The sequence below is a fragment of the Plectropomus leopardus genome, chromosome 23 (genome assembly GCF_008729295.1).
Source record: "Plectropomus leopardus isolate mb chromosome 23, YSFRI_Pleo_2.0, whole genome shotgun sequence".
Classification (NCBI taxonomy): Eukaryota; Metazoa; Chordata; class Actinopteri; order Perciformes; family Serranidae; genus Plectropomus; species Plectropomus leopardus.
This window is the reverse complement of record NC_056485.1, coordinates 8,201,647-8,227,977: the sequence shown is the minus strand read 5'-3', so window position 1 is coordinate 8,227,977 and position 26,331 is coordinate 8,201,647. Positions and strand designations below refer to the sequence as shown.

Genomic DNA, 26,331 nt, shown 5'->3' with positions numbered 1-26,331 from the left:
TTTCATGGAGATCAGCAATGGAAGACGTCAAAATAAAAAGATGGAAAGCACAGTAGGAAGACGACAGGTGAGGGCTGAGGTGAAAGGGAGGATGTGGGGGTGGAGGGATGGAGTAGGAGGGACGCCATCATTTCTTCTGAGGCGTGGACAGCTTCTGCATCCCTCGGATCTTGTCCAGCAGCTCTGAGATGAAGTCCTACGGGTAGACAGGAGGGACAAAAACACATGAGGGAGATTTAGAAAAGTGCATAAATACAGTACATAATTAAAGGGTAGGGAGATGGACAAGTGGAAGGAAGATAAAAATCTTACCTCAGTAGGTTTAAAACAGTCAACCAGTAAGTCCTGCAAGACAGTAAAAGACAGTCTGAATGCATATCTTGCCTCTAGCATCCTTTCATGCTTTGACACAAGCGTAAATTAGGGTCCCACCTTGACCCTGGCTCCCCGTTCAACATCACTAGGCATATCCAGCAGCTCATCCACATCAATCTCAAGCTCAGGAATGGCCTCCTCCTATAACAGCAATAGAAGAAGAGAGGAGAGCACATGAAGACACACAGCTCAAAGTGTACTTCTTATTTCATTAACATGTGCGTAGGTTCCAAATGGAGTACTTTTTACTTTCAGTGTGTATGGCAGTTGCCCTTTTAGTAGTACTGTTGCATGGAGTGTGCATACTAATTAGACATAGCAGTTTGTTACAATGTTGAGCCGTGAACTTCATCCCTCTTGATTATATATCCATCTCAGTCTCTGGCATAAGTATGCAAATTGGAACGCAACAAATTTTAACGTTATCTTGGAGATACAAAACACCATTTGCTGAGCTCGCCAGAGATAAAGATCAACTGGTATAGCTCTGCTGTTTTTACTTTGCAGTGTTTGCAGTAGTGTAGTGGTAGTCGATGAGGTGAAGGTACCACTAGTTAGATCAGAAGTGGATATACTCTCCCTTGGGTGTCCTCTTGGGTGTCCTGTAAACCACCAGAACAATGCCTCATATACCTGCATATATCCTCCACCTCACCAGTGAATGTATGTCATTTTAATTGCATAAATTGTCGATTTCAACATGCAGTATTTTGTTCACAATACTAATATGACATATACATCTCTCTGTCATAGTCAAGTCTTTGTTGTTAATAGTTTTCTTTATGATTATTTTCACAGCTTCTGTTAGCTGTCAATGTGCTGTCATCTGTCCACGGCTCAGTCTATGTGATGGATCTTCCACTCCGCAGAGGATTGTGGGTAAGTAGCATGCTGGTTGTCATACCTCAAAATACAATATAAACAAGTCATCCTGGCATATTTGGCATTCTGTATTGGGCCATACTGAATCTTTTTCTGGCATACTAAATAATATGGTAGTATGGGTAGAAATGATGGATAGAAATCCGCATCATTCTTTCTATTCTTAGTCTTTGTGTTTATGTTATGTGGTTGTCTGCGAATAGACCACTGCAGTCATTTCTGTCTCTGTGTGATGTGGTACAGTGACTGATGAATGTCCATTTTTGAACACTAGAGGGCGATGTCCTTCTATTACTCCACATGTTGTAAAAGGTAGAGAAAAGAGAGGAGAGACAAAGAAGATATGGGCTGATTATTTCAAATAACACTTAAAGGATGCAGAACAGAAAAAAATAATATGTCTACTGAAATACAAAATTGGTTTTGCCTGTGTGCACACAGTTTGAGACGATTCTTGCTCTGTATAAGGAAAACCAACTTAAGTTCTTTCCTTTTTCGTAACACACCAGTGTTAACAATACAGATCACAGCTTCACTCCGATGTTTAAAATCCTACAGAACATAAAGAAGTAGTGGGGTGTCAGTGTGATCAAGTACATAAGGCCCTACGGTGTCAAAAGTCTTGTTTTGTCTGACAAGTCCAAACACTAAGTGGAAACAGACAAAGAAAACCAAAAAAATATTGACATCTGAGAAGCTTGAAACCTTGAATATATTAAATTGAAGTCAAATTTCAGAATCTAACAGAATGGTTTGGCATTTTGGGAAACACTAAGTCACTTTTTTGGTGTAAATCAGAAAAGACATATGAAAAGACTGATACCAGTCGATATATCCAGCTTAGCTTAGCATAGCTATAAATTGGAAGCAGGAGAAAACAGCTTGCCTTGCTCTGTCAAAAGTGTCAAAATAACAAGTTGTATTAGTCGCTTTTACACTCTCTTTTTTTATACTAATTAAAACAAAGGAGATATAACATTTAAATCACATTGTACAGTTACAGGCCAGCTCTTTCCACTTGTTTCCAGTCTTTATGCTAAAATAAGCTAACCAGCTGCTGGTTGAAGCTTTATATTTAGCAGACAGATATGAGGGTGGTATTGATCTTCTCCTCTAACTCTGGGCAAGACATCAAATAAGCGCATTTTCCAAAATGTCGAACTACTGCACGATGTCTACAGCAAGTATATTATTGAAAGCTTGCTAATCTGCTGACTGTCACGCTGTTGCCTAAAGTGAAAACGCGCTGCTGTAAATCTCAAAAGGGGGAAATCTGCTCCTTTGAATCATCACAGGGGTTTAGTATTGCACAGAAAGATAGAGAATAACTCCATTCAAAATTTGCTTGCATTTCACATTTTTAACGGAAATAGCTGCAGTAAACGAAAATGCAAAGTAGTGCACTTTTAATTTCAGCAAAGCAATTATCGCCTGATACTGATAAGCTGACCTCTTATATGAAGGTTAAGAGCACCCTTGCCTCTAGGCTTAGAGATATTTGGCTTATTAAATAAGAAAAAGTGAAACGTGAGTTCACCGCGAGTTCTTCTTTGTCTCTTTCCCTCCCTCTCTCGCCACACCTTCTCCCTTAGGCCAATCAGTTCCTTTTTTCTGATTAATCTGTTGCTCTGTATTAAGTGGCTTAATAGTCTCTCCCTTTCTTTTTGTCCATCTGTCTCACTCAAACACACTAGCTCAGTGTGTGCTATCAAAGCCGTTCACCACTGGCAACAGCACACACACTCACACACACACACACACACACACTCATACAAACACTCGTTTCCCCCTCTTTTGCAGCTCAATTGCTACCCTATATTCATGTCATTCTCCAGGAATCTTTTCCCCGCTTTCGTCCTCCCCCTCGGTGAGAGTTGCCCACACCAGCTGTCTCTGCACCTGCCCAACTGGCCCCTACTCCATCACAAACTCACACACACACACACACACACACACACAGCCATGTACACTCACAGACAGACAGGCACAGCATGCTGTGTGTGCACATTTGTGTGACACATTAACCGAATGGTACTTTTTTTTTTCTTTCCAAGAGGCAGGTCCTCAACATCACACACATCCTCTCTGTTACACACACCTCACTCACACACATGGATTAAAGAATTATAAAATGAGCATTAATAAGTCTGAGCTGGATGGAAAGTGTGTGTGTGTGTGTGTGTGTGTGTGTGTGTGTGTGTGTGTGTTCGCGCACACGTGTGTGTGTGTGTGTAAAAAGGGTGGGGTATGAGGATTTAATTCTGAGCAGGACAGCCTGTGTATGTGAGATAGAGACTGGAGGTGACAGACAGACTTACTGTCAGCAGACTTAAACACACACACACACACACACACTCACACACACTCACACGGACACATAGACACACAGTTAGCAGCGCAGACAAAAATTTGCAAAAATACTGACACACAAAGTAGGCTACTCGCAGAGTCCACTGTAAATCTCTCTCTCTCTCTCTCTCTCTCTCTCTCTCTCTCTCTCACACACACACAAACACACACAGACACACACACACACACACACACACACACACACACACACACACACAGAGGCACATAATCCTGTATTCTTATAGAATTTCAAAATTAAAGCTCCGACAGACAGACACAAAGGTACGTACATGCTTAAACTGCAGACATACTGACGCTGTCATTAACACTCACACACATACAAGCTGTGAAGTCTGACACAAAGACTGATCTGCACAACATGTGGGCTCCATGTGCTACCAAATGCAGTAAAGAAAGCTATGGCAGACTATGTGAGAAGGGCGTGAAGACAAAGGAAACTGAATTCTTGACTGTAACTTCTGCTGTCATGTGGGGAAGATAAAAGAGAAATTCTAATATATTGTTTTAACTCTTAGGCTATTCGTTTCATGTATTAACAGAATTTATTTCTACTTTACATCACTATGGCATACTCATGAGGTAAATCTGCACTAATTGCCGTTCCTGAAAAGCGATACAGATTGGCTTCCATTTAATACAGCTTACTTGAAAATGATTTGAGAGACAGACTGTTAAAACTGCTAGGGGGGAAGGGAGCGCCAAGAGGAAGGAAGGTAAGAGGTTAAGGAGCACATCGAGAAGAGGGAGCAGCTGAGTAGAGCAAACCAAGAGGGAGAGAGGAGAGAGAGAGAGAGAGAGGGAGGGAGGGATTTTGAAAAAGGCCGGAAGACGAGCTTCAGAGAGGAGACACAAAGAAAGCAGGGAATCACGAGGGAGCATTTCCAAAACAATCTTCCAGACTGACTTACTGAACTAGTCTGGAGTCTGGAGGGGGTTTTTACTGTTGGCTACAGATGTGATCTGGACTAAAAAGTGCCTACAAGAAATTGGCACACACTACAGGGTTGTAAACAAAGCACTGCAGTGTGGAGCTGTTCAAAGAGGAAAATCTGATTTACCCTGACCTAGGAATCTTTTCAGTAAAACCACAAGACATCAGCAGTTTGGATGTTTGATATATTAACGACATCACTGTGCAATTTATGGTGATACATGTGCAAGTAATAGATACAGCTGGGGAGGAAACAAACATAGAGTAAGGTGTTACTCTACCAGCAGCTGTCAGTGTTTCATGGCATGTTGTCTTTAAGTTTCTGAAACAGTATCAGATGAAAAAACAGTCATAGCATGTATTATTATATTAATTTCCTCATTTAGTGTTTTGGCGATAATGCTTCACAATTTACTATAGTGTTCAGCTGTGGGGTGATGTAGGGCCTGTATCATGAAGGGAGATTGGTGGGTTAATTTATCTTTGAGCTGAACTCTGGTTTTCTGATGGCTCACTCTCAACTGAGGTTCATCACCATCATAACCTATGCTGCATGGCTACACAACTCTGGAGCAGGATAAATCTATAGAGTCAGATCAGGTTTCAGAAAAAATCTTTTTTTCTCCCTTTTAGTTTGTCGCCCGTATGGTTTACGATGCACCCAAACTGCAAGCAAAAAAATATTTTCAGCATCATTTTTAGTTAAAGTTGAAATGCACATCACAAAACATAAGTCAGGCTGAACCACCAGATTCATCTGAGAAACAAACTGATTCCATAAACTGCCATATAGATCTCTTTACACCTTGCTCTGAAATGCAAGGTCTCCAGGCTGTATTTAGATATGATGAAAACTGATAACATTTACACCTGGTATAAATATGTTTATGCAGGGTCCAAACTGAGATATGATTGAGATCCAATCACTCTGTCCATCTCAAACAAGCTAACAATTGTAGCTATTCCCCTCCACTTGCTTGGTTATTGCTTCATAAATGTTTCTGTTGCAATATGATTTGCCAAATGCTGCTTGTATATTTTTGTTAGACCAATCTGAAAGCAGACATTTGATCTGGGTCTTGACTTCACTTACAAGTCTCTTGAATATCCATAAGTTTCCCTGCTGCTTCCTTAATAGCTTAGCTTGCTAATCGGCTAATGGCTCCTCACCTCACTGGTTTGGAACAATCGTGCGTGGTTATGTATTCCCACATCGGCACCTACATGGTGGTGTCCGTGGACTGAAAACACAATTGCATTTACACTTGTGTTCAATGTAGTCACACTGCATCACTGACCACATCTGAAGGTGGTTTTGCAGAACTCACAAATGAAAACATAGTTATAAACAATAAATTCAGTTTCTGCCAATAGATCCTTCTAAATACTGCATACTGTACCTTTAATTCACTGAGTTAGATGTAAAAAAAATATTGGCTATACATATTGTTTTTCTTCGCTGTCTCACTGCCGTTACTGCCAGCGGCTCTCACTTGTTCTTTGGAGGCAGACCAATAAATCAGCAAAATAAAATGACAAAAATCGCCCCGCCAAAAGATTAACCAGCGATGGACTCAGCCAGTTGCCAATAAAAGATATTCTTCACATTGCCCTACCCTAATATAGATCTATTTAACTGTGGTCTTTAAACTTAATTATAGGCTATTCTTCCTGACAAGCTTGTGAATATGATTCACATGCCACCACAAAGAGGCTGCGACAGCGAGAGAGCAACAGACAGACGCGCTGTCTGTCTGGAGGCTGCGTGCAGAACAGAGCGGAATCAGATGTGACAGTATGAGAGCGTATTTGTGTGTACACGCAGGTCATAGTACTACTCCTCTCACAGGGGGCTGTGTACAGCGGCTGCAGGCTTGGACAGATCAAACACCAGATACAGCGCCCTCACAGGAAAAACATAAGCTACACACATGCAAGTAGGTCAGCGCACTCGCATTGCAACAAAAAGGCTATCATGGCTACTGTAAATATCTCTGAAAGGGGAAGTGATGAGAGCAATGAAGTAAAGTCAGGGTTCCTCTGGGGAAATTTGGTCAGAAACAAAGTTAGAAACTTCATCATGCATCAACAGCTTTTATTTAAGACTGGCTTGATTTCACAGTACTCTAACTGACTTCTGATCAGATTAAAACTTCTCACACTGCGGTAATTGTGAGACACACATAATGCAGTTACAGGCTACATGCAATGAAAGATGAAGTATGCAGATATAAAAAGAAAAAAAAGAATAAAATCAGAGAAACAGCCACCAGATAAAAACAGATTGAGAGACGTAACTCTCAGCACATATACACATAGCTAATGAACAGACAATACAGTTTCATACTAGGTGTGATAAGGTGGATATAAGCCAATGCCTTTCAAATGTGGCATGTAAGTAGGTCACAGAGGCCACCTACAAGGATTGCACAGCATGTCTTCCAGTGATAACACACTACATAGCTGATTCCTGTGATAGGATCTGTGTAAACTGTGTGTGTAAGTATGTGTGAGAAACGAGCACTAGAGAGAGATGAGATGCAGAAGAACGTGATTTAATTGTAAAGGATTACAGAGGGGCTAACAAAAGCTAGATGATGGGTGATAAATAGCCACTTTTGCTTTCCTACTGCCACAGTAACAAACAAGGATAAAAATAGTCGGACCTCAGGATGGCCGCTTGCCCGTTTTGTGACAAAGACAAAGGCAATGTTTTGGCTAGGTACGGTGCGGGGATGAAGAGGGGGAAAAAGGAAGTTGGAGACAGAGGGAAGTGATGGCTGGAACAGTCAGGATGGAGGAAGGAGGACAAGGAAGGAGAAGGAAAAGTAGGCCGCGTGTCGCTGAACAATGTCACAACTCACTCCAATTTCCGTATGTCTGCTTGTTTTGACTGAATAAACTAGACACCTTTATTCGCCTAGGTTAAAAAAAAGGGTTTTTTAGGTTCACATCCTTATGTTTAGGTATCAAAAGTACATGGTTGTGTTTGGGAAAAAAAACCATCATGTTACACAAACTAGCATTCTATGTCATTATTTAAATAGCTCAGTTAACTTTTGGTTTCATCTAGGACATGTGTACAGCAGTATCCCAGGTGAAAGTCTGGAGTCTGATTATTTCAGAGTTTAAACTTTAATAGCTGGTGTTCCTCTGCTCCGTCTGTGCCCAGAGTATGCTCTGTGCTCCAAGAGTGTGGTGCTCTGAATAAGCAAACAGCCTTTAGTGTAGATTACAACAGTGTAGGTTTTGGTGCTATGTAATATTTTATACCTTCATACCTTGCTGAAATTTCAACAGGGGTATAGATGGTATAAGTATGGTGCGCTAACCCCCTCCCGCTATTTACTTTCAGCTGTCAGACTAGTAAATACATAATAGAACATACAACTGTAAACCTCGACTTTCTCTGATGGTGAATGCTGTGCACTACAATGAGTTAATATAAAGAGGAGTGCCTATATTTATGACAGTATTGAAAACCACGAATACCCTGGCACACTAGTATACCGTGATACCATGTAGCCGACTACGCCCACAATAGTGCTCCTAATGAACGGTCCAGCTCCAAAAATAGAAATATGTGGCAGCATATGCTAATATTGTGGCAGGCCGCCACAAATAAATAAACCTCGCAAACCCAGCTTTATACTCTGGCAGTTGCTTGAAGCTGCAAAAAAAATGCCAGTGCGTCTCATACCATCACTAAGGGGTGCCTCAGTGTACCGGTATCTGACACAGAGGGCCACTAACCAAGCCTTGATTTGTTGGGCGTGAGACTGAGATGGGTTTTACTGTAATGAGGTCAGACTATGCAGGAGTGTGTTTCTGCTGAGTTTTTATATGTGTTTGTACTTTAGAGTGGCTGAGTGAGCGGGTGAGTGAGCGGGTGAGTGAGTGGGTGAGTGAGTGAGCAAGTGAGTGTGTTTGTGTGTATGTGTTTGTTCCATTAAAACTATTACCCCATGCTGGTGGACTTGGCACAGTGACACAGGTTCAAAATGTGTGAACGCTGACACAAGTTGCACACACACACATACACACACACACACACACACACACACGGCAGGAAATGTGAGCACAGGCATAGCTGAGATTGTTCGGCTGTTAGAGTGTGTTTCGGTTCTCACAGATGACAGAACATCGTGTCCACACAACAGTTTTACAGCTTCACATCACTAACACCTGAGCAATATGGGTGTTGGTATAAGTTTGGATCAATTACTTAAGAACTAAGAGTAAAATATCTGTAACTAAAGCATCTATTTACATTTTCTGCCCCAAAAAGGATGTTAAACATCTTTAATAAGCTGGATTGTGCCTTAATTATCCTTGTGTAATGGTCCAAATCAAAAGGCCTGAGCTATATATCATTCAGTGCTATGTCGATAACGCTCGGCTATTGTAATTAGTTGTGAATTTGGAAAAAAGGATTATCGGTGCATCACGGACAGAGAGTCACCTGCTGAGGTGAGCTCAAGAACAGACAAAGGCGAGGGTGGGAGAAATAAGAGAAGAGGCGAGAACAGAGGTGGGAAAACAGAAGCGTGGCTGAAGGCCAGTAAAAAAAAAAACAAAAAAAAAAACAGTTCAAAGAACAGAACATTTTGATAAAATATATAGATGCTGCCAAGGTCTGACAATCTCCAGGTATGAGATGAACAAAAGAGGAGACATAGTAACAGCTGACAATAATTTCTAAATAATCAGACACTAATATGCCAAGTAGGTGTTTGACCCTCATGAAAACATATATTCCTGCATTGCTCAAGTTTAAGATAGTGGTGGCTCAAGGATGAGACATGCTTCTGCAAAGATTCACATAATCATATTTGACTAAGGGTGCAGAGAAGGAGTTTATAGCCCTGAGACTCACAGATGAGCCGATAAGCACACCTTTGAATTCACATCATCGTATGCATGCACAGGCCTGCTTCTTAAATAAACACAGATTGATTGAGCCAGAAAGGATTTGCAATAATGTTAGAGTTGAGCAAACATCCAGAACTCAAAATATTATTCCTAAAAAATGTTGTATTGGAAAAGTCCCCCATTACGGCTTGTTGAGAAATTAAGGGTATGCTAGCACATGATGCTCAAATATGTGCAGGCAATGAACATGAACATCCATTTTCTTGTCATAATAACAAACTAGAATTCTTTTAATTCTTGACTGTAAGTAAAAGTTTGTGCCAAATTTGATGTAATTCCCTAAGGCCTTCTTAGAAAATTGTGTTACTGACAATAAGATGGACCTTTGACCATCAAATTCTTCTCAATTTATCCTTTACGTAAACTGGATGTTCGTGCTAAATTTGAAGAAACTCCCTCAAGGTGTTCTTTTGATACTGTGTTCAAAAGAATGAGATGGAGGCAAGGTCAGGGGGACTTTGACCCTTGAAGACCAAATTCAAATCAGTTCATCCTTGAGTTCAAGTGAATGTTTGTGCCAAATTTGAATTTGAAAAACAAATCCCTCAGTGTCTTCTTGCAATATTGCATTAATGAAAAGGTCAAAGTGACTTTGCCATTTCCTACCAAGTGGACGTTTGTGTCAAATTTGAAGAATTCCCTCAGAGTGTTTTTGAGATATCGTAGTCAAGAGAATGGAACGGATGTACAGACGTACAGATGAAAGCACGGACAAGCCAAAAACATTATGCCTCCAGCCACAGTCAATATACACATTTTATGCACAGATGCATCCAGTTTTTGAAGTTGAAAGCTGAAAAGTTGCCTGCAAGCCATCTCGAGGTGGTAATTTATGAAACCCTTGTGACTGTTAATCAGATGACAGTTGACCATATTACAAGATCACAGGCACAATCAGAGGATGATAGAAGTAGTGGAAAAATACTGGGTTTGAACCTGCTTCCTGTCATGCTCCCCCATCTGTCTCTTTATCTTAATGTCTCCTTTGATGCCCTTCCTGTCGGGTGGCATTACCACTCTGCGCTGCTCTCCTATAAATCACTCTTGGATCGCCTGTTAAAGGGCAACTCATAGTGTTTGGATCACCTCACTGCTGGCACTTATGAGAGAACGAGAATATAAGAGTGAGGCAGTCACAGAGGGGTCAACAAGGGTATAAGGATTAGTGATGCATTGTGTCAGTCATCGCCTGCTGCTTTCCATCTTCTTATCTCCCTCACACGATTGCTTATCAGAGATCTGCAGCTCTTTCAATAACAGACATTGTTGGTTTCCCTCTTACACTTCTTTTCCTTCCTCCCAGAACCACTTCACGAACCCCAAGAAAATAACATATATAAGTTTCTGCTCTGCAAAGAAGGGGTTAAACCACCAGAGCACCCTGCTACTTCCTGTCTGGGCACGTGACCTTGGGAGATAGCGGGGGGAGGGGAGTTAAGAGCGATATCTGTGGGAAGAGGCTGGCTGAGTGTGTGTGTGTGTGTGTGTGTGTGTGTGTGTGTGTGTGTGTGTGTGTGTGTCAGAGTTTACAGAATCACTTTAAGAGGGCAGAGTTGACAGTAAGTGTGTGTGTGTGCATGCAATTAATCTAAGTGGTGATTGGCTACTGTAATGAATATGTGGCCTCACAACCATAAACCACGATCCATAATCAATATAATGTACGTAATCCAGTCTGGGGTGTGCATGCAAAATTGTGTGTGTGTGTTTATGTTATTGTGCATCTTTTGTTTGTGTGTGTGTGTGTGTGTGTGTGTGTGTGTGTGTGTGTGACCGATCTTCATCTCTATTGCGCGTCTAATCAGCTCGATGTACTTCCTCCCAGGAAGAATATGATGTCCTGTTTTGAATCATGAAAAACAGAAGGAAAGAGCCGCAGGCAAAACAGTTCAGTTGGACTAACCTCTTTGTAGTCTGCTCAGAAAATATCACTTGTTTTATCAGTCATATTTTCTTTACATTGCCACACCTTGCAGTGCAGTAAGGGTCTAAATGTCTAAGATTATCAGAGTTTCTAAATGCAACTCTGTGGAAGTAGCTCCTTTATGTTTTTGTTCTATTTACCACCCCCTCTCAAAACAACATACACCCCCTTTTGCGCACATCCTACCACAGCTTTTTTATGTTCGACTCTGCAGCCCTGTCAGCCTTCCTGCTATCTCACTACTGATAAAACAGCTCTGTCATGTAAAGTAAAAGGCACCAGAGCCTCCAGAGTCTGGTGGTGGTGGTGTTGATGTGGGCATGCCATTGTGTCCCAGTGTGTGAGTTTGTGTGTGTGGGTTGCTTCAGACTTACTGCAGGAGAAAGCCAAACCAAACAGGCTCCAAGTACACAGAACGTATCTTCATACGATGCCAGGAAATATTCATCACTATAATTAGGCAAAAGCACAGTAGTTCTGGCAGTTCTGACACTGTAATTAGGTGACAATAGCATACATATATAGAGTCCAAAGACATACATAATATAGAGTCAAGGGATAGCTGAACCTAGAGCTTCTGATAGATTGGCCTAGTTGTACCAAAAAACACACACACACAGATACAAATATTGCGAAAAATCCGTTTGCAGAGTTAAAATGTAGACTGTCACCCAACCTTGGCCACCCCAAAAGCTGCCCAAAGTCATAGCTGCTGGCAGCACGGTTGAATGATTCTCACATCAGCTTGTTTGGCCTGACTGAACGGTTCAGTGATTTCTGTGTGTTGACTGGACATGTCTATGCTGCAGCCTCTCCAGAGGGGGGAAAAACACTCTGGTTGGTCCCTCAGGGTCACAACCAGCCTCGGGAAGGCTTGTACTGGCAACCGTGAGGTGCTGCCAGAGCTGGATCTTTGCCGCTGGATCACGCTTACTAACTACTACACAAGGGTAACAGATTGTCACCACTGCAGCTCAGTTTCACTCTGTTTCTAGCTGTTCATCCAGCTGTGATGGAGAGGTTAAAGCAAAAACATGCAAAATGTTGATAGTCAATCATTGCCCATTGGCTATTGTTTAATATGGTATAACAGCAGGGATTTAAGCTCATTCATTAAAGTTTCTTCCATTTTCCACTCTTAATCCTCACACTGGGGCCACATCACCATGCTTAGAATTGGTTGAAAGACAGGTGGCTACCATAGCTAGACAGGCAAAAACTACTTAAACTCAAACTTAGTTAAAAGTAAAAACTCAAGTGTAGACATCTCTGTACCACTGATGTGATCGACAGGTGATCTAAGGGACATGGGCGGATTACAGTGGGCCCCTAGGCACGGATATGCAAAGAGCCTCACCCCCTTTCCTACATAGGAGCAAGACACACAAAGTGTGGGGATGTTGCATCTCTTTGTAGTCATTATGCATCTTTTTGTGATTTAGTGTCTCTTTTGGTTGTTTTCCATCTGTTTGTAGTTGTGAAGGTCTCTTTAAGGTAATGTTTAGTCTTGTAGAGGTAACTTTGTGACTCTTTGAGGTCGTGTCTTATTTTGAATTTTGTGGGGGGGCAGGAGATGTACAGATGACCTCTAGCAGCTAACTTTTAACCTTGGCTTTCAATTTCCATAAAGCTTTTAATGATTTGCATAAAAAATGCAGCTTTTATCTGTCCATTTCTCTCTCACACACAAAGAATATTCATCTCTCTCTTCAGCCCACTCTTATTACAAAATGCCCCATCTGAAATATTTGATCCAGGAAGCATCTCAAGTGCCCATTTTCACCCTCCACCTCCACTCTCCATCTTCTCTCGAGTCTATCATTACTGCAGCACAGAAGATCTGAGGAGATCATGATGCACCACACAAATTCACACACAGACTGATATCGATGTGTGCGTGCATCTTGACAGCATTGGGGAAAAGTGGCCTGGGGTGCTCTAACAAATAGATTTTTCCTGTTCTTCCATCAATTGCTAATTATCATGAGAGCAAACAAGTAAAAATAAAATAACTCGGGAACAAATAGATACAGAAAGAGAGTACGCAAGCATACACACACCTCCTGTACAAGCCAGAGGAGTCATTACTACAATTGGACTGAAAAATGAGATTACGTGCAGATTAAATTAAGAATGCATACAAACAAACAAGGATTACAACAGATTATCATTATGTCATTCCTGGCGAGTAGCACTAGCACAACCAAAGGGCTCAACATGTATTTGTTCATTTGGCATGTCGTTCATTGAACAACTTATTCCTTTATTCTGGCAGTTTGAGGCAGGAGTGGAGTTTGGCAATCCTGCACTGTCATTCAGGTCCCATTGAAATATTTTTTCCATAAATTTTCATCCACTTTGCTACAGACATTTCCATATTTATTTGTGGAGCCCTTTAATTCACTCTGCCATTATTGAGATGTAATCCTTGCGGATTTCAAAAGGGATTAGAGAACGTTATAATTCTTTCATACAGATCAATCATCAACACAACCTCTGACTTCTTGATCACTGGCAGCACTCTGGGTACTTTAATAAGTGAACGCTTAAAGGATATTCCAGATTATCTCATGGAAACAAAAACAGTGGAACTAATAAGAAACTGCCTGTCCCAACATGATCATTCGTCCGTTTCAATAGCTGATTTGGCAAATCATTCACTCTTCTGAGAAACCCAACTGTGAGTTGATTAAAGTGATAATCTACCAAAAATCTTTTTCAACCTAAACCCCACCCCTGTAGGTTTGAGCAATAGCTGGAAAGGAAGTTTTAGCAAACATGTTTTTTGCCCAATTTAACAAGATAGAACAGAAACAAGTAGTGAATGATTAAACACTTGTGTCAATTTGTTAATTGAAAGCTCCTAATTCCAACATCATGAGAGTACATGTGAGTGAGAGATAGAAAGACCAGCTTCCTTCCTGATGAACCAGTAACTTGTAAGTCAGAGGCCCATATATGGTCAATAGTTCCTTCCTGCTCAGTGACTAAAAGCAAACTGCAGAGTTTGCTTTTAGTCACACAGTTAAAAGTTTAGTTTGGATTTTTGTAATGGGGTTGTATGAAGTACATATCCATAGTGAGTATATTACATACAGTAGATGTCACTTGGCCCATTTTGGAGAAGATGGCTGGAGTCTGACATGGAAGCTAAGCAATGTGCTGCTGTGGAGGGTCACCAACAAAATGTATTTTAGCCACCTGAGAGAACTCTATCAGTTGAAGTGTACGCTGTATTGAGATTAACAACAACTTAACACTAACAGCTTTAATTCCCCATCTTTGCTTTCGACAAAGACACTCCACTCCACAGACAAAACCAGTAATTTGAGATCGCTGAATACGGGAGCTGCTGATCCACTGCTGCTTCCATCAGTGAGTTTGTTTGCTATTGTGTGACTCTGGTGAATCTGAGCTAATGCTTTTAAACGCCAAAGTCACACAATAACACTAACAGAATAACTCTTTGAGATAGTGGTAGACCAGCAGCTCCTGTTTTTAGCAATGTTAAATAACTGTTTTTCTCTGGCTTTGAGAGCAATGTAACGGCTTCATTTTCCCTTTGGAAAACACTGTCTGACATTACGGTAAAGCAGTGAAAATACTCTAAATATTGTGTACACTTAAACTGACAAATTGCGACTTTTTTTTGTTGCTAAATTTATTTTTTGTTGCTGACCCCTCCACAGCAGTATACTGCTTAGCTCCCATGTTGGACTCCAATTTCCAAAACTGGGTGCATGTCAACTGACATCTACTGTGAGTACACTTTCACTTAAACTTTTACACTTTATCACTTTAAGTTCACACTTGCAACACACATACAGTATGTAAAAAAATAAACTGTATTGAATTTGAACAGTTTCATACTACCTAATTAGAATTTCTTGTATTATAATACATGACATAAATGACGAGTCACATTAATCCTCCACCTAATTCATCTCTTGTCTATCATCTCTATTACCAGTTTATCTGTCTATCTGCCTACCAGCTGTCTGTCCATCTGTCCACACATCGTTCATCCATCCATTTCTTCCCAAAGACATTTTAACCAGAGCACTTTTCACAATCACATAAGAATCCTGCCACATGACCTTTTCTACATTGCAGTACCATGAAAGCTTAAGTTAGGTGTTACACAGTGGTGACATCATGGAGGATGTATGAAGCCAACATGGCACCGGTGCACTAACCTGGCAAACTCTCCATCAGTGTCTGCTAACACAGTGCCACAGCTCTGAGCACAGTCTGTAAACCCATCTGACTGCACGTCTATTACTACATGCTGGAAGCTGCAATAATAAAATGTCATCACCAGTTAAAAATCATCCATCAACTTCTCGAAATATACAGTATTAACAGGGAAGACATTGTGCACAGCTCCTGTACTGTCTGTTATTGGCCTACAAAAAGAACAATAAACACATTATACACACACACAGCAATCAGAGACATCGAATAAAGCCTGTGCTTTTCTGCAGTTAACAAACAGCTCAACTGGCGTCTGCTCTAATGCACCTCCTGGGACTAAAATACACTCCTGAGTGGATCTGTGTTACCTCACTCAACCTGCAGGCAGTTGGCGTTTCTTACAAAGAGACTTGATGATGAGAACAACTCCATAACAAAGATTCATGCCAGCTGACGCCAACTCTGTTCGCAACTGTTAAATATTGGGACAACGGCTTTCTTGTTTTCATATAGTTTCAGCATGTTTCAACATTTCAACATTTCAACACGACAATAAAAAAATGCATCCCCAAAACCTCATATTCATCTCTCATTCAAGCACAATTAGGAACAACACCCTGGAGTGAAATACAATACCAACACTGACCTGTGTATTAAACTATATCACTATTACACCCATGCTGACTTTAAAAAGCCTCCTCAAGGGTGCTGAAGCTTTTTCAGAACACACATCAAAAGCATATGCACAGTTTTATAATGCGCTAATTAAAAAAGGACACTGACTAGCACTTTGAACCAGGAGGACTGCTGTTATACATTGTATCTTAATCAAAATAATGAGCAGGGAAGCAAAGGGGTACTTTAGTATATTACAGTCATTATGTTTATGGAAGTGAAGATCTTAAAAGCTTGAGTATTTACTGGATGCCCATTAAATGGGCACACATAATACACACAACTGTTTAGCAGGAAGAGGTGAATGAACAACTGGCTGTAGTGTCTGTAAACTGTCTCAAGACATTAAACAAGTTACCGCCTGCTTTTAGACTCGCTGCAAGCAGCCGAGTTTTGCAATCCAACTCCAAATGTGCCCCGCTTGACTTGTGATCATTAAGGTAAAATGGTTTTGTTTAAAGCCTTTTGCTCTTGGTTGACAGCCCAAGGCGTGTGACAGAGGATGGAATGACAAGCTCATCAGGCTTAGCTAGTACTGACACATGATACTGGATGGTTTTACATGGTGGAGAGGTGTTAGACAATCAGAACTGTATGTGCAGGCTACACTGGTTGACACATGACACAAGACGTGCCAAGCATTGTAACAAGCAACAAAGAGAGTGAGACAAACAGCAAAAGGATCATGGATGCATACACACACACAGACATACACACTATTTATTAGGGCTGTCCATCAACTGCATGGTTTTGAAGTTTTTGAAACTTCTGCTCATTAGTCAGCTTACTTCTTAAAGGTACTCTTTGGAGTTTTCTTGTAAACAAAGTTATAATTACATTCACCATTACTTACTAAAACACAGTGTATCCTTGAGGCCTAACACATGTTAAAGGTCCTATATTATGCAGATTTTCAGGTTTATACTTGTGTATTGGGTTTCTACTAGAACATGTTTACATGCTTTAATGTTCAAAAAACACATTGTTTTTCTCACACTGTCAGTCTGAATATAGCTGTAATGCTGAAATGCTCAATTTTAGCACCTGTCTCTTAAAGCCCCTCTCCTGAAAAAGCCCAGTCTGCTCTGATTAGTCAGTGTTTCTGGGTCTTTCACATCTGCACTCGCAGCATCTCTGCACCATCACTGCAGTCCGGGAATGATTCGGACGACACTGTAACGGCATTTTCTGCATTTATATAGTAAAGTTATGACATCACAACCTCACTTGAGTCCTGACGGCTCGTTTAAAGGCACAGTTTCTGTACGTGGACTGTGTGAATTTCTATATGAATTAAGTTTATGCTTAAAGATTATACTCTCACAGAATTTATACAGCACCATATATCTGCTTCATAATAATCATAATCATAATGGTGGTGGAAGGATATTATTGGAGCCTGCGGTGTTTACGTTCATGTTTGCTAGCAAGCAGTCTCTTTTCTTTCATGCATTTTTACTCTCCCTCTAATTATGAAATGTCACCAAGAATTTATATCAAAGCCCACATTTTCTAGCACGTGTGTCCTGGTGCATGTGCACAAGATACAAGCAAAACATCACCTGCTCTTCATTCAACACTGCTCCATAGCACTACGAGTGACAAAAACAAAGGGTACCTTTAAGTAATGCATAAACCCAAAGATGTTCACAATATGTACCGGGCCACTAGATTATTGTTTCCAGCAATGCATGTTTGCATAATAGAGTTATTATGAGAGATAGGTGATTAACATGATCTGATGCATACTTTTAAGCAAATAACTTGGTAAAAGGATACACTCTAGGAAATGACCCACAAGGGAAGATTTTGATATCCTTCCTGTCAGCTAAAATGAAAAATTGGCAAACAAACCTATTCCCAAAAATGAATTCTTTTATCTGTTATCTTGACATTGAGCAAACCTTAACCTCAAACCTGACTCCCCTGTTTGAAACAGCCATTTTTAAAAGTGATTTACAGCTGCAATTTTGTCTCCTGATATTTAAGAAACGATTAACCGTATTTAACACAAGTGCACTTAACCAAGACAGACATGTGAGTGTGTTTTTGTGTGAATCAACAGGTGTGTGCATTTATTCTACATGTTTTTTTGGGGGAAAGTGACATGTTAATATTGTCCATTTTCCTCTGTACACTGTGTTTATCTGTCACACACTTCCTATGACAACATGCATAAACATTCCCCTTTATGACTCACATCCCTCATTCTCTCTCTCTCTCTACATCCCTGTCTTTCTTCATCCATGCCTTCTCTCGCCTGGCATCCTCTACTTCCTTCCGATCTTACTCACACATTACCCAAAACACGTGCTTAGCCTCGCTCGCTCACAACATTCTTGTCCGCCTCTCTTCTCTCTCTCTTGCTTGGTTGATTTATTCATTCTGTGTCTTGAAAAAACACTCACATGGTCCGTCAGTGGGTCAGGCTATAGTAGGTGCTGACTCACCCCTAATCAAACAGGAAAGGACTATTCAACATGTAAACCACATGTAAGCTATTAACATGGTGTGTTTATGTCTGTGTGTGAGTGTGTGTCTGTGTGCTGGTGTTGGTAGGGAAGGGGGGGTGTTTACAAAGACACACTGGAGTCTTTCACTCCCGCTGTGTAACAACCACTCTTTGTAGTCACCCTCTTACGCACACTGAGTGAAACAGGGTAATGCTGATTGGTATTCCGACCTTTAAGTGTAAGGTTTAAGCAAATGTTGCACACTTTATGTGTGTGTTTTGGTGCATTTGTCCACAGGAATTACTTGCACAGACATGCAACATCATGAATACATGTTGCATTATTGCCTGGCTTGTAAACATGACTTCTTCAACTTAACTTCAAGCGTCTCTTGTTTGAGACCACAACACAGTGAAAATGAGGCAACATAATTAAAAGAAATAACCCACTTACAAACTTTCTTTACTTCAGGGGAGCACGGGGTCGGTTGGGACAGGAGAACAGTTGGGACAGTGCATTTTTAGCAAGTTAGAAGGCAGCTATGTCATTCACTGACATCATATAGGCCTACATTTTAATCCCTAAGCATATTTTGAATGAGCTGAGTTATACTATTTAACTTTTTTGCAAAATTAAACAAACTCAAAATAATAACTAAAATTTAAAAAAAAAGTAAGACTACATAACACTATAGGGTGCATGTAGCCTATGGTAATGACACTGAGCTGATAGGTGCCACTAAAATGAAGACTCGAAAGACGAATTACTTATCTCAGTAATTTACGAAACCACTTTCCCAACTACCCCAGGGAAGCTGAATTTTAGGAATTAACAAAATTGTGCCATTTTACCTTTGGGTTGGGCTCTATACACTTGTTTATTCTTACAAGACACCTGTATTTGTTCAGGAATTGAATTATTTATATTACTGTTAAAGTGGTCTATGAGTTGTGAAAGGTTATTTTGGGTTGAAAGAAAAATGTCCAAACCAACGCTGCTCTCCCCTACTCCTCATTAATAGAATTTTGTTCATTTATTTAGCTGTCAGAAGTCACTGTGTTGTTTTCAGTGCTGTTGTGGCCAAAAACAGGGACTTAAGGCACTATTACATTAAAGAAATAGCGGAGGACACATGTTACAAAAACACTCTCTCCCTTTCTGACATCCCTGCCTCCTCCTACTACTTTTTCCTTCTCTTCTTGCCATACCCAACTGTTTTTTTTCCCTCTCTTCCCCCGTTTATTGCATTCCAGCTCACCAATCCTGCCTCTGTTCTCACTCGTATTCCCATCTGTGTTTATGTGTGTGTGTGTGTGTGTGTGTGTGTGTGTGTGTTCGTCTGTGTGGCCACGTAGGGCCCTCGAGTTTGGGGATTGGACCGCCCCCTCGCCCCACTGTTAACTATATAGCTACTGGCCAGCTCCAGTGTACTATGAGCAGAAAACACAAAGGGAAACAAGAGAGAATAAGTCTTTACTGACACAAAAACATTTAACAGCACAGTTGCCATGGAAATGTTACCAAGGCCGGTGTGAAATTTGATCATTTTTACTAGAAGTGGAGTTTTGGACTTGGTGAGTGTAACCCCCACTCTCCTTTTCCCTAGAGTAAGCAGCTCAAACTCACTCAGCACATCATATACAAAGCTACTAATAGAACGGCGGCTCAATAACAACAAAGAAAGTGTACACTATTTAAAAAGGCATCTATTCCTAAAGAGACAGTGCCTGATTTTGTTGTGTGCGCAATAATACCATAAATCCTAACACTCCCTGCCAGGTCAGTGTTTATGTTTTCAATATAAACTGTGAAATAGGCTGGAGTTGTGGGATTTGGAGGCTCTTTTTCTTGTCTCATACCTCCACAGCCCTTTCAGATTAACTCAAGTAACCCCCTCATTAGGGGTGTTGTCATGGGGGGAAAAGTGGGACAGATTACCTAGGGCCCCAATGGGAGGGGGGCTCCTCAGGAAGCCTGGTTTTGTTAACATTCTTTTTATTTCTAAGTAATACGGACCATAACTAACTTAGAACTGGCCGAATAGATGAGTAGAAAGACTGAACTTTGTTTAAAACAATACTGAAAGTTCTCTAAAGTACTTCTCACCCCTTAAAGCCACCAAAGTGTTTAATCTGCCACGCACTGGAAATCATCCCCAAAACATAGCTGAGTAAATAACTGCTCATGCTTTCAGAGCATCACCTTACACTTATATCTTTCCCTAAGAAAGGGAAATCGTGTCACAAAAAAAAACAATTTGGTGCTACGCCCTTACCGCTCACTAGCCCTTTTTACACAGAGATGGCACTATAGGGCCCCCGTGAAGTCACTTCCTGATGCTTCCTTTGCATTTTTACCCAGAATGAAATGACGGTGGCATCATTCCACCCCTGTCTGATTTTAGACAGCATGCTGGCATCACGGAGGCAAAAGAGGCGTGACAGACATAACGTTTAGCACAACAGTGTCGGCCTCCAGTGTAACATATAACATACGCGTCAGTAGCCCTTTATAAACAATAACAATGGCATAACACGGCAATAACAATGATTTACATTTTTTTGTTATATGGCGATTGATCTCATCCTCTCCTCAGAGGGCGGGAGCTCCAGAATCTCATTGCTTTCCCAATATGCGGATAGTTACGGCTGCTGTTCTTTTTCTTTGAGTAAGCCACTAACTGCTACTAACTGCTTTTTAAATCTCCCGCAGTGGGTCGCTCATGTCCCTCCGGCTGTTCCTTTTACAAAGACCACGATGCGACGCTGGTACTACCTCCATTGTCGATTCAAAGGTGAGACAACTCTTTCCCCCCATTCTGTGATTGTACCTTCTATAAAGAGAGACGCATAACTGTGTGATATTCCCGGCTTGAATTGACAGTGTAAAATGGGCTTCTTTTTTCTCTAATGTACCCCAAAGTCCTATCAAATGAACTCGAGTAGTCCCTTCACTAACACCCTGGTTAGGAATCACTCCTCTTTTGGGAACCCTTTCAAAACCGGGGAGTGTTTCTTCAACAAAGAACATGCCACATTAACATCAACTACAGGAATTCACTAAAGCCATGCTAATATAATAAATGAGTGGCTCCAATTATAATATTGAGTTAGAAAAATAAAATAAAAGCAGGGGCTTTTTGGAAATGATGATTTTACTTTGCTTTCTACAGAGCCGTTTTTTCCACTGCATGGTTAACCAACATAAACATTTAACCAAGCCTTGTTGCCATGGAGCCATATTAAGGCTCGGCTCCTCACTATTACCCGTAGCAACTCTGACTGATAGACTGACTAAGTGGCTGGATGCATATCTGACAAGCTGGCTGGCAGAAATGACTGGCTGACTGCTTGCAGCATGTTTAAAGGGATTATATGAATGGGGGAAAATAGCTCATTATGAATTCCCTGTTGAACAAACTCCATGTGGTTGTATTAATAGCAGAAATATGCATCCAGGGAAGGAGAGAAATAAAGAGACAAAGGAAAAAATGAGGGGTGAAAAATTAAAATGTGGATTATGGCATGAGTCAGAACAAAAAGACAGCAAGAAAGGAACGCATGTAAGAAGGTGAAAGACAAGGAGTAAAATCTCACCACATGCTCCATCTCTTTTGTCAGTGAACAGGGCTCTCCCAGCACCCACTCTGCTCTCTGACCGGCTAAAGCTGCCTCTCCAGTAACACTGTTCAGCAGCACGTGCTCCACATTTCCCCATCTAAATGAGCCCAATGTGTCTCCATCAGTGAACCGACTGTAAATTAACCTCTTTGTTGTCTAGCCAGAGATGAGATCGGGACAATGAAAAGAGGGGAAACCACTTTGAATGAGAGCAAAAAATAGGCATCATTATGTGTAAAGAATGAGAGATTTGTGTTAAAAAATGTGACATAAATCAACATCCTATTTGCACGAGTATAATCTGATATGCCCCTGATCTGACAAATCCTTATAGTCCAAGTCTCACTGGCACTGCGACACTGCGATCTATTTGTAAAGCTTTTTGGTCTTTTTTTGACCCCATTTGTGTAAAAAAAAAAAAAAAAAGCTGACTATCACTAAAGCACCAGTGCATTAAAGCATGCATGGCTAAAACAGAGTGGATTAGTGAATAAGATGGATGTGACAAGGGTGAATGAATGAATCTACACTGAGAAAATCCTCTGCTATCACTCACCACTTTGATTGTCTTCTGCTGATTAAACAAGTCGTAACTACAGCACAGTACTGCAGAGATTCTCTCCTGAAAATACACTTTTTTGATTCTGCATGGTTTTTAATCCATAGCATATTAATCCATCGTTGGCAGACAATCAAGGCACATTGATTTTAAAATCCTCTCTAGGCCATTTAATCGCCTCTGTTGGCATGCAAGTCTCTGTAGTATCCCTGCTACTTTATTATGATCCGCATGTCACGGGATATCCCTGTAACTGCCTAAAGTCTCAATGAGAGCAGGATGCAAGCTGGTTCTCAATCTGGTTTTCACACCAGATGATAAGAGAGGTATCAGATTTCACCCTCGTGAAGTGCATTTACTCATGTTTAACAGTGGCTTTGAATAACATCCGGTTACGATTAGTTGCGCTTTGTCAGTAAATTGGATTTTGGACTTCCAGGTGTAAATGAGGAGTCTGTTGTTAATGGCCAATTCGTCTGCATAAAGACTACTCCATCTCTATAGCAACAGCTCCATCTCTTCATTTGTTGATAAGTAGAACAGAGAGTTTTTTTTCTTTTTAGTTTTGCTTCGTAACAACAAAAAAAAAACTTTTTATCCTCTACATAGTGTGATGTTGCTTCTTGTGCTCTTGCCTTTTCGTCCCCTACCAGGAATTCTCCAAACCTGTTAAGTCGTTGTATTCCTCATGCTCGGAATAGAATGTGGGTCAATGCCAGCTCAGTAGAGTCGACATGAGCTTACCAACTACTGACGCCAGCAGCTACACCACAGCTGCCGCCAGGTTACATTAGGACTGCACGGCTCCCCTTTAGGTCACCATGACCAAGGCTTTAATGTGTGATAGTGCTGAGGGTTAGTTGATGGTTGTGCTCAGTCATACAGTCAGGGAGGTCATTATGAGGCCTCCGCTGACTAAACGCATGACTGGACCCCCCCACTTTGACTCATCTGTTTCACCTCACTTGCCTCCACCTCCCATTCCTGAAAATAGTACCTCCCCTACTTCCACCATCTACCTTTTGCTTTACTTAGGGACTGTGCTTCATTTATCAGCTCAGACGGGTGGCTGGGGTGTGACAAATATTTTATACAAATATTTTTCTATGAACCTTCCTGAGTGACTGGGGGAAAATGCATGGCCTTCCCTCTAACATAAATAACAATATTTTACAGTTTCTAGCTGATAAATAGTGTCATTTTGGAGATTTTTAAAGAAAACATGCCTTTAAAACCCACTTGCTGATTTGGGGGTTCTAAGGGTATTTAAAATCAATACAAAATACGACCATTTGAAGTTGAATGTCCCTCCCCTGAGCCAAATCAAAAACTCCCTCCCCAATAGGGCTGCAGCGATATACCAATTTTCAAGTATACCATGATATGAAAGTTGACAATTATTATACCATGCACATTTGCTTATCTACAATATTTTTTAAAAAATGCAACTAGATGGAGAATCTCACCTTTATTTACTTATTTTCAAAAAGGAGACTTTTATGCATTCTTCCATTAAAAAAAAGCAATTTCAAGGCTTTATTATAGAGATAAAACATTTGTTTAAGCAAAACGAAAGAAGAAAAAACAAAGTCTGCACATTAGACTATGCTCCCATGAATACTTAATATAATTACCACTGAGGTGACACTGAGCTACATGCTAAAACTAAATATTCTGTTTTCATTGTTTTAGGGGTTATTCTGATTGAAAATCATAGTTATGCAGTACTGTGATACGGTGAAACCGCAATATTTTCTGAGACGGTTGTCGTACTGTGAAAATCTTATACTTTTACCCTACTCCCAAGTCCTAAACTATCTGAAATATAAAAGTATCTGAAATGCCTCCCCTGTTTTGCACCACCCCCTCCCCTCTCATAAATGATGAACAGTCCCTTAAAAGTGTGTAGAGCAGACAAGAAAGAAGCAGTGTAAAATTGGACATTTTGACCTTACTTAAAAAAATATATATATAAAAAATAAAATCACCTTGAAAAAAGTGAGTAAACATAACCATCTTAAATTATATTTAGTAAGCATAACTTAACTAAGTTAAGTAAACAATACTTAAGACTAACAGCTAAATAAGCTTGATTTTTACAATGAGTGAGGGGGCATCAACATGAGTTTAAGTATAGATAAACCAAAAACCCAAGCACATAGAAAGTCATGTTTTTCTTGATTTTTATATTGAATTAATGAAAAATGATGCTGCTTACTCATCTTTCCACTCGAACACAAGCTCAACCATATATTTCATGATAAATAAGTATGATTTCCAGTCAGCCATTAATATTTGATTAAATGAATTCACAGGTGTGCTTTAAAAGAGCTTCAGCCAATCAGAAGAGAGAGAAGAGGCTGTATATTTTATGATAAGGCTATAAAGCTGCATCAGCCACATTTAGCCTACCTGTGGGTGGGTTTGGTTGGGGGGGGGGCTGAAGTTACACCACAAGGTCTTTTTCTTACTTAAAAACGTCTGACGTGAATTGTCTTGTAATGGTCACACTCTTTCCTAATACACCGTCTTTATTACCTCATCTACTTAGCCTACATATGGCCCGCATACTATGGGCTATAGAAGAAGCGAGGCTAGGCCAACAGCAGCGACAAAGGGCCTATAAATGTTTCTTTATCAACAGTTTGCTTCCAGTCTGGACAGACAGACAAGCCCCACAGCTGATAAACTGACTTATTAGGCTGTACTGTGGACCCCTATTACTTAGCACAGCCGCCTGATCGATGCGTTCGATCGGTTTCGAGGCCGGTTATTGTTAGGGTCTTTACCTCACAGTCGTAGAGGTCCGTTAGCTGGTCGATAATCCACTCCTCCAGGTTCAGTCTCTTCCTCAGCTCCTTACGGTCGTATTTGACGGTTACGCGTCCCTGCTTCCGAACGGGTGTCTCCGGTTCCTCCGTGGTGCCGGCCGGCGTCTGGAAATATACCCGGGGTTGAGGGCTCGTCTCCGGGCTCGTTACAGCAGCCATGGTCGCTCGGTTCGAGGAAGAAAAAATCGCCCCCGGAGATGTGGAAGTGTGAAAGGGGCGACGGAGAGGAGGCGAAGCGGTGTGTGGCTGTTCGCTTCTCCGCACTGAGAAAATCCCGGCTGATCAATGTGTGACTTCCCCCGAAGAAACAACGTTGGACCTGATGCTTTTGTTGTCCAAAAAAAATCGCTCAAAGGGACATTGGCAGTAATCGGCCGCTTCCACAAAACAAAAGAGGACCGACGGTTGCGGTGAAACGTAAAGTGTAACCGGCTTATTGGGCTATTTACAGCATGCAAACTCTGCTTATATAAAAAGAGAGGTGAGCGGTAGCGGAGCCGGCCTCAACTCTTCATTCAGTACAAAGAGAAATCACACGTCTTTCTCTCTGTCCCCACGAGAGGTGCGTGCGCGCTCTCTGACTGG

The 26,331-nt window shown here is 41.0% G+C and overlaps 1 protein-coding gene across 1 annotated transcript; it reads right to left on the bottom strand.

The window, feature by feature from the left end:
* On the bottom strand, positions 1 to 26,331 carry ppp1r14bb (protein phosphatase 1, regulatory (inhibitor) subunit 14Bb). The gene is made up of 4 exons (XM_042512160.1): positions 25,705 to 26,331; positions 433 to 516; positions 313 to 345; positions 1 to 196 (listed from the first exon to the last, which is right to left on the bottom strand). Exons 1-4 carry the CDS (start codon positions 25,903 to 25,905, stop codon positions 128 to 130), a joined length of 387 nt encoding a protein of 128 aa, XP_042368094.1. The 5' UTR covers positions 25,906 to 26,331; the 3' UTR covers positions 1 to 127.